The sequence below is a fragment of the Mchenga conophoros genome, linkage group LG9, assembly GCF_057382185.1.
Source record: "Mchenga conophoros isolate Kocher_MC1m ecotype Shallow Benthic linkage group LG9, M_conophoros_male_GT1.1, whole genome shotgun sequence".
NCBI classification, from domain to species: Eukaryota; Metazoa; Chordata; class Actinopteri; order Cichliformes; family Cichlidae; genus Mchenga; species Mchenga conophoros.
Window position 1 is genome coordinate 6,323,115 of NC_140534.1, and position 9,423 is coordinate 6,332,537.

The following is a 9,423-nucleotide window of genomic DNA, read 5'->3' on the forward strand; positions in this document are numbered from 1 at the left end:
CTGTTCTCTAATGTTTGCCTTTTCTGTTGTTTTTTATATATTCCTCTTAATTGTATATATCTCTCATGTTTATTTATTCCTGCTGTTGTACTATTTATATTTTATTTCTACACAGTTGGTGTGGAGCAATTGTGGGTGCTCTATTTTAAAGTGTTTAAAAAAAACATCCAAACATTTTTGGAATTGGGGTTGTATTCAATGAAATATATAAAAATATAAAAGACAACACAAATAAATTGTTATCCTTATGATCATACATAAAACTACTGTGAAACTGTTTTTCTTGCTTGCTTCTGCCACACACACCGACACACACACACACACACACTACCATGATTACCAAACTTGCTAGACCAGTTGAGCAGATCATTCAGCCCTTAAACCACAACCCATTAACTGGACACACCCACCTTATTTTTCCCTTGTTTCTGTCTTTGATTTGGTGCACTTTTCATATCCTCATGAGCTAACGAATGCCTGGAGCTCCAAGATCTTTTAGTTACGACAGGAGAAACCAAGAAAATTTTCTGCAGTGTGGATAACAGCCTTTCAGCAGGTACTGAGAAGAGTATGAATAGCACTCATCAATAATTAACATTTACTGTAATCATTGGAATTTTAAGTTATTAGTCAGTTTGAACTCACCCACTAATGTATGTTGTGTTGTGTTGTAAACATTTTCTTTTTGTTCTGAATTAAAACAAGCTGATTGAAGAACAGAACAGGCAAAATGCTAGGCAGCAAAACCAAAGACATTATGACTGGCTAAACGTACAAACTTTATTTTCAGCACTCGGTAGGTTCACCTGCTCTACTCAGATATACCTAGTCAATGTGGTGTATATGGCAGTATAAAAGATTATTTAAAAATAACATCGGACACATTTAAATGTTTATTTGAAGTTACAAGCCAGCTATCAAATCTTTTGGTTTTTTTAGGACTCGAAGTACATGAGAGGAAGTTCTTGTGTTTGAGGGCCATAAAATACTTTTCCCTAATAAGCAGCGACATACGATGTGTTAAGGATGTATCTTCTGCCATCAAATTTAGACATTTGTACACAGCCATTTCACAACCATTCACACCTTTATTCGGGGGACTCTAAGCATGTCCTGTGAGCTCAATGTTTTTAGAGGGTTTTGTGATTTACAGCCTTGACACACCATCAAACTGTGCTAATCAGTCTACAGAAATCCTCTTGTGTGAGTGGACATCTGCAAGAATACACAGTCCATCATCTACAGCTAGCTGCGGTTATGACGAGTAATGAAGATCTATAAAATGAATTTAAGCATGATAGTAAATTTAAACACAAATCTTAAACTATGTATAAAAATCTCTCTTCCTCTTGGAACTCCATTGTTCATTTGTTTCAGTTTTACAATTGTCTTGATTTTTTTTGAACGGTAAAACCTTTTTCTTATAAGACATTTACCAACATCGCGATTTATTCTAGATAAAGTGCTAATTCATACTGTTTCCCTTGTCTTTACAGTATGGGTTCTAACCAGAGCAGTGACAAGCTTTACTGTAATCGTTATCTCGATGGACAGGGTCCTCCATCGCTGGTTGAACAAGGTCCTTCAAAAATACACACACCTATTTCTGAATGCCTGGTACAATTTCTTATTTACTAGTAGATAATTCCACTGAAAATTTGCTTCTGTCTGTCCAGCTACTGAACAGGCAAATGGGAAGTTCAGTACACTAAGTGGGTGCCAACCAGATGGTAAAATGACCTGGGAAGTTATCAACAGAGGCCTAGCTGGATTTCCTAATGATAATACCCTGAAGATTAACTTCTCATTCCTGGAAGGAAAACAGACGGTGAGCTTAGTGGATCTGCTGACAACTATATGTGGTATAGCTAATATGTACTAATACCTAATATTTGAAATAGCTAATGAGGTTGAGCAAGGCATCCACTACTTTCAAGGTTGGTAATTTCACTCCAGGCTTCTTCAGTCTGTATGCTAAAGTCAATTATATTATTAATATTATTAATAATAATAATAATAACAATAATAATAAAAAAAAGAAACAGTCAAACACTTCTGATTAACTCTCTCACTAGGTCAATAACATTGTTTAAAATGATAAAAAACACAACGTCCCCAACCTTTTTTGCGCCATGGACCGGTTTATGCCCGACAATATTTTCACGGACTGGCCTTTAAGGTGTCGCGGATAAACACAACAAAATAAGACTAGTACCGGTACCGAAAAAAAGAAGATTTATTCATAACATGCGTGAAAAGACCCAGGAAAACCGAGTTAACGATAAAAATGATAACGAAATAACGCTGAAAACCGATAAAAACCCTGAAAATCACACATGAGCCTCAACTCTCGCGGCCCGGTACCAAATGACTCACGGACCAGTACTGGTCTGAGGCCCAGGGGTTGGGGACCGCAGATGTACAGCACATTAAACATAAGAAGACTATGTGGCACAACCCTAAATTGACGGTTCAAAAGATATTTTTTAAATATTGTTCAAAAAGAAAGAGAAACACTAACTATTCTTTTATTTGAACTAGAGTAAGAGCATATACACCGCATTCTTATCAGAAAGAAACTGGTGAACTGGTTGGTCAGGTTAGTGAGTCACGGTAGATGGAAATAGAAAACGAAAACAGAAAAAAAAAGGAGCAGCACATACTTTGATTTGTAAACAACACTCACTAAATGCACACTGCAAATCCAGCATGTCCAAATTAACACTGTCAGATTTGATTTCAACACTATTAAAGTGTCTATACTATATGGGTCCACATCAGAGAGTGTTAATTTAACTCTTTTTGGAGAGTTGGTACGTTAACTCTGATTAAGTGTTAAACACCAAATCTGTCTGGAGTTGATAATTTAATACTTACTAATGCTAACTAGGTGTTAAGTGTTTATATATTAACTCTCAAAGAGTATTTTAGTTTAACTACGTAAGAGTTATCTTCTGATTAATTCTAAAAAGCAGGAATTTTCCTCTTCTGAACTTCTAGAAATTTCTTTTGGAAATAAACATTTACTAAAAAGACGCAATGGTTTTTGAAAAACATTTATTCTGAACTGTGCACCACAATTTCAAAACATTTTCTGAAAGATGTAACAGTGTACATGTTCTCACTTTCATTAGAATTTTGTTTATCAAAAGGTCTGACATAGGTGAGCTGGTAAATGCAAATAACAGCATTCTCATCATTTATTTCTTCAATACAATATGCATGTCCTTCATTCATCACTTTGTGGACCTTCAACGCACTTCTGCTCTCCCCCATATTCCATCTTCACATATCCTATGTGGAGATTGAATAAAAATTAGTTGACACTAATTAATGGCACAAATAATCCGGTAATCAATTGCAGCACAGTAAAAAAAAAGAAAAAAAAGAAACCTTTTTGAGCCATTACTTGTGTAAAGTATTTTCCCAAAAGACAAGGACACAGGCAACAGGTAATACTGAACTAAATGTAAAACCTCAACCTTTTTCATTTTTACCTAAACCGTGTGCACAAAACTCTGGAGGGATTTAAATGCTAACGTAGAACCCAGTCAGGACATCTGCTACTGCTGTCTGCTCGTTTTTTTTTTATGGGAGATCATTTTCAGGCTTCAAGTAGCACCATTATACCAACATTTCACATTCTAGACATTGTTTTAGGTGTGTTTGACCAAAAATGTGACTGAAAATTCACATGCAAGCTTTTTTTCAAGGCTGTGGTATTTGCCTGCAAACAATACCTTTCAGCTAGCTAAAACAGAATATTATGCTATCACCGAGCAACATGGCTAATGCCTTTCACACAGCTTTGTCTCAACTCCAAAGAGCCACAGAAGTAAAAGCTAATAATAATAATTGAAACAGTCTTTGAAAAAATGACTTGGCAAACAACTCAAATATGTAGAGCAATGTTCTGAAACGGCTTCACTTCAGCTTCGATTGGAGCCTATGGTGCTGGGGGCGGAGTCTGTGAATTTTAGTGATGGGTCGTTCGCGAACGAAATGGCTCTTAGAGCCGACTCTTTGACGTGAACGATGTGAGCCGGCTCCTTATCGCGAGCTGCCACGTGGGTTTTTTTTTTCTTTCTCTCACCCTCTCTCTCGCACTTTTTTTCCGCTTCACTCTGCACGCCAGCCTTGTGCTTTATGCTGGGCAGAGGGGGGAGGGGCGGTAGTTACACTCAGTAGCACAGGAACAGAGCCAGAGGGAGAGAGAGAGAAAGAGAGCCAGGGACAACAACGTCACATTAGAAAGGTATAGGACCATATGACAGAGAATATGCATCTTCTTTTTGTTTTCATATTATAATTTATATTTAATTGTGTTGTGGTTTGCAGTGTTTTGTGTTGTTTCACTTTAAATTTGTAAAAGGAAAAAGCTGAAAATTTAAATAGTTAAAAGTTGAAATGTGAATATCAGATTTTTGTATTATATGATTTATTTATTACATTTTATGTGGAGTAAATAAATAAAAGTATATTTACGGTGGCCCCTAGAGAGAGGATGCTAGGCGCAGTGTTGAGCTTTTGTTACCTAGTGGCTACACAAGCCAGCAAGTACCAACGACCGGATTTGGTGTGTGGTAGTAACAGGTAAATGAATTTTTTTTAAATTATTTGAATATATATGAGTGCCTGTGTATAAATACACAAACAATACACACATGCTTTCAATTGTGTAATTTAAGTGATCTAGTAGCTCTGCTTTGGAAGTTCAGTTCATGCTAGAAATGTGTTTTGGAGTTTGTACGTGTTTTGTCTCTAGGGGCCACCGCATATATTTATATATAAACATATATAAATAAAACCACTTTTTTTTACGTTGGTAATTCCTTTTGTGCATAATTTTATACTATTGTTAATAATAAATTAATTAAAGCAACAAAACAACCTGAAGAGCCGGTTCGGAGCCGAAAGAGCCGGTTCTTTTTAGTGAGCCAAACCGAAAGAGCCGGATCTCTAAAAAGAGCCGGAAACCCCATCACTAGTGAATTTACTCTATTGGTGTCATAGCCCCTGTAGGAGTTCAGAGTTAAAAGATCAAGAGTTAATGTTTCCATTGTAACACCTCCAGATTTGACATAGAAACGCTCATTTTTAACACTCGATTTTAACTATTATCATTTTACACCTCAGAGTTACATTAAAAGAATGTGACTCTACATAGAGTAAAATTAACTCTACTTTTGCAAGAAAACTACTAACACCAAAACATTTAACACTTTTGAATTTCCTGTGCATATATACCGTGGTTCAGGGGGGTTGGGAAGCTCATCTTGTAACCGGAAGGTTGCCGGTTTGATCCCTAGCTCTGTCTGTCTTGGTCGTTGTGTCCTTGGGCAAGACACTTCATCTACCGCCTACTGGTGATGGTCAGAGGGGCCGATGGCGTGATATGGCAGCTTCGCTTTTGTCATTCTGCCCCATTATAAATAGATAAATACAAATAGCATGAATAAATAAATGGAGACAAAAAAATTTAGAGTATTAAATAGATTTATGTGCAAAAGAGCTATGAGCTTAATCTGCTGGTTTGATATGTGAGATGACCTGATGTGCTAAAATTATTATTACTGTTAAAATAGATCAGCTGTTCAAGACTCTGATAGCAGTGGGGAAGAAGGAGTTGTTGAGTTGAGATGTTCTGGATTTCACACTTCTAAACCTTTCTCCTGAGGGCAGAAGTGTGAACAGTTTGTGTTGTGGGTGTGTGGGGTCTTTGAGGATGGAGGCAGCTCTCCTCTGCACTTGGCGATGGTAGATGCTCTTCAGAGAGGGCAGCAGGGTCCTGGTGATCTTCTCCGCAGTTGTTATCACTCTATGCAGGCGTTTGTGGTCCATAGCAGTAGTGCTGTCGTACCATGCAGTGATGCAGGTAGTCAGTGTGCTCTCCACAATGCAGCTGAGTGCATCTGTCTCCCAAATCTAAACTGGGAACTGGTTCCACAGAAGAGGCGTCTGAAAGCGGAAGGTCTCCCATTTTAGTTTTAAATACTTTAGGAACCACAAGTAAGGAATCTCCAGAAGGATATTTAAACTCTTGAGTAGCTTTTAAGTATTTTGGGGGGCTTTGAGGAGCACAATTTGATCAATTTTGCAACATTTGACTGAGTCTTAGATAAACTGTGCACATTCTACTACTATCAACAGTCATTTTATCAATATACTAGTGACCCCGTTCCTCTGATAAATCATGTGGTAAAGTTTCTGTATACTCTTCCTATCATTCATCCTATCATTAAGTTAGTCTTAATTTTGTATCTCCCAATATTTTTTTTTTTTTTTGAGGACTGGGCAGGGGTTTTCTGGTATTTCTGAGGTGTAACAGGAAATAGATTTAGCTAACAACTGATTTAGCAACCACCAGAAAAGCAAAAGAAAACCAAACCAAAATAAAAAAAACCCACACTTGACCACTCTGCAGTGTGTTGCTGTCTAGATAACTAATATCACAGGTCCATCAGTAAACTGCTTAATATGAACAATTTTTCTCTTCATTTTTTTCTTTTCCTTTTTTCGTTTTTGCCTCTCTCAGGTTACAGCTAGATAATTACATTCAAAATTAGCATTCCGACTTTATCTAACAAAAATGTGAGTTGGATAAATCACCACAGTAGACATGGTGTCAATACATATATCAGAATTTGTTCTGTGATGATGAAAGAGTGCACACGCTTAGCTCAGGGTGAACGTACTCACAATTTGCTGAACTTAACCTGATCGGGTGTTCTGGAATGGGGAAACAGAATTCCTCTGAGTCAATCAAGTCAGAGTCTATTTTTAAATTAAATTAAAATCTCGCCTTAGTTAATGTGCATATTTTACCTGTGGGCTTTATAGCCTGCTATTAAATAAAACCTCAGAACTCTTGCTTAGGCTAAAAATATTTTTAATAAAGAATAAGCAAAGTACTAAACAAAAATCTAAATAGTTTTGTTAATAGTTATTAATTACAGTTTTATATATTTAATTAACTCTTTAAAATATGATGACTTAAGTACAGTGTGGTTAGACTTAAGCACATGGTTTAATGAATGTCTATTTATGCACTAAACATATCTTCCTATAGGAGATGCACCCTCACCCTGGCCAGCATTATGCTGGGGAAGTACTCTGTGCTTACCTGCCCGACAACCTTGAAGGCAAGAAGGTTCTTGCTCTGCTGGAAAAGGCATTCAATCAGAAGCTTCTGTTTAGAATAACCACAAATGGAGATGGAGAGGACGTGATCACTACAAGTTCCATTCCACTAAAAATACAGTCAGAAGGTGGAAACATATTGTGAGTATACTATAGCAGACTTGGTTTGAAAGGCCTAATGCTTATCCCTTTTAATTGTGCAGCACTTTGGTTAAGCCTTGATTTTAAATGTGCTTAGAAATAAACTGACTTGACTTGAAGTAAAATGAGCAAGCAAGCAAACAAACAAACACAAACACATTTACAATTGTGTGTTAGAAACTGAAATGTCTAGACAGATGGCAGATGACCACTCCTTCCTCAGCCTGGTTCTGCTGGAGGTTTCATCCTGTTAAAAGGGAGTTTTATTCTTCCCACTGTCGCCAAAGTGCTTGCTCATAGGGGGTCATATGATTGTCGGGTTTTTCTCTGTATGTATTATTGCACCTTACAATATAAAGCACCTTGAGGCGACTGTTGTTGTGATTTGGTGCTGTATAAATAAAACTGAATTGAACTGAACTCATAAAATGAGATCACTGAAAGAACACTACTGTTAAAGTTACTGATTTAATAGGTAGCTTTAAATATATTATTTAGTCCCAATTTTCTGTCTTTACATCTACATGGGAGTGTGTGTGTGTGTGTGATGACAATTATTTTTTAATTTAATTTTTTAATTTCTAATCTGTATTCTTTCAGTGATGGCCCAGATGCTGACTACCTGAAGACTATGAAAAAGCTACTGAACAATAATGGCATTAAATAACATAAGACATACTGGTTAATAGATGGATAAAGCTACATTTTTTCTTTTTCCTGTAGCAGAATTAAGAAGAAAAGGTGGTTGCAGTTTAGGATGAAAAGCAGATTGTGTACTGAATAGTTTGGTGGTTTAGTCCTGTCTGCATGCCAGTAATATTCGCCCACTACGCAACCACCAATTTACATGTAATAGATAAGTTATACGCAGAACTATATGTAAAATTAAGCCCTGCTTATGCCCCCTGGCTATTAGTGTAAAGATTTAAGTAGAATGGAAAAAAATAATAGATTAATTATTTTATATATTTTATTTCTTATGCATACTTGTAAGTTATGTATTGTGTTGTTGTCAATTAAAAATAGCACAGATGTTGATATTCAAGAGGCTGTCATTGCTCTTAAAGCAGTATGCTTCCATTTGAATTTGTAGCCAGCAACAAATGTCCAGACTCTCCTCAAAGACCTGCACAGATTTTGGAGAGTCTTGAAACTTGTTTAAGTCTTTCTTCAAAGATTGTGCTGGTTATTGGAGAGACCTGAGGCACACACACACACATATATGCACACACACACACACACACACACACACACACACACACACACACACACACACACACACTGTATCTCTCCCTCTCCAGTGCAAGACTGAGATAGTCTTAAAATTCGTGGATCACAGACGCTTCCTCCTCAACTAAAAGCTATCTTACTAAAAGTTATTGCAGAAGAGTTTACAATAAGACAGCAAGAAAAGAAAGGGGCAATTTAATTCCAAATATTTAAAGAAATGTAAATGGTTTCTTCTAGTGCAATCAGAAAACCCATAAAAACACAATTTAAAATCCAGTGCCTTTCATGTAGATGTCACCTGGAAAGGAAGACAAAGTGAAGAAGCCCAATCACATTAATCAGGCACAAAGAGCTCAAATTAGAACCCACATCAAGTAGTTTAAGCAACAGACACATCTCAGCATCACCTACTCAGAGGAAACTATGTCAAACTGGCTTAGTCTTCAACTGCTTTGAAGAACCCAAACTGAACAAGACCAAGAAGTAAGACAGAACTACTTGACCCATTAACAGTGTTGGGGAGTAACGGAATACATGTACCGCCGTTACGTATTTAAAATACAAAATATGAGTAACTGTATTCCATTACAGTTACCGTTTATAAAGGTGGTATTTAGAATACAGTTACTTTGTTGAAATAAATGGATTACACGGCGGTACTTCCCTGTTTCATATTGTGGCGGATCAGGCCTGTTTGGGTTTTGTTTGACAGCTACAGTACGTTCTTTTGTTCCAGGCGGCAGCGCCATGGTTACAGGGTGACGCTCTCTCTCTGCGTGTTTCCTGGGTGAGAGAGGCCTTTTTGTTGTTGTTGTGCTAAGCTAATAGGCAGAATGCTACCGGTATAGCTCTAAAGAATGTAGCATCATAGGCAGTGTAGTCCGTGCTGCAGGGAGAATGGACTGCCATACC

The 9,423-nt window shown here is 37.0% G+C and overlaps 1 protein-coding gene across 1 annotated transcript; it reads left to right on the top strand.

Annotated features, from left to right (window-relative positions):
• Window positions 1–432: 432 nt before the first annotated feature.
• dtx3la (deltex E3 ubiquitin ligase 3L a) lies at window positions 433–8,526 on the top strand. The gene is made up of 5 exons (XM_085285897.1): window positions 433–556; window positions 1,497–1,579; window positions 1,677–1,828; window positions 7,070–7,281; window positions 7,882–8,526. The coding sequence occupies exons 2-5, from the start codon at window positions 1,498–1,500 to the stop codon at window positions 7,946–7,948; spliced, it is 513 nt and encodes a 170-aa protein (XP_085142023.1). The 5' UTR covers window positions 433–556; window position 1,497; the 3' UTR covers window positions 7,949–8,526.
• The last annotated feature ends 897 nt before the right edge of the window (window positions 8,527–9,423 follow it).

Bases quoted from the DNA above. Each gene is read 5' to 3' on its own strand.
- dtx3la (XM_085285897.1), top strand. From the start codon at position 1,498: ATGGGTTCTAACCAGAGCAGTGACAAGCTTTACTGTAATCGTTATCTC. The intron at 1,580-1,676 runs GTCCTTCAAAAA...CTGTCTGTCCAG, and splicing joins TCCATCGCTGGTTGAACAAG to CTACTGAACAGGCAAATGGG. The intron at 7,282-7,881 runs GTGAGTATACTA...GTATTCTTTCAG, and splicing joins TCAGAAGGTGGAAACATATT to TGATGGCCCAGATGCTGACT.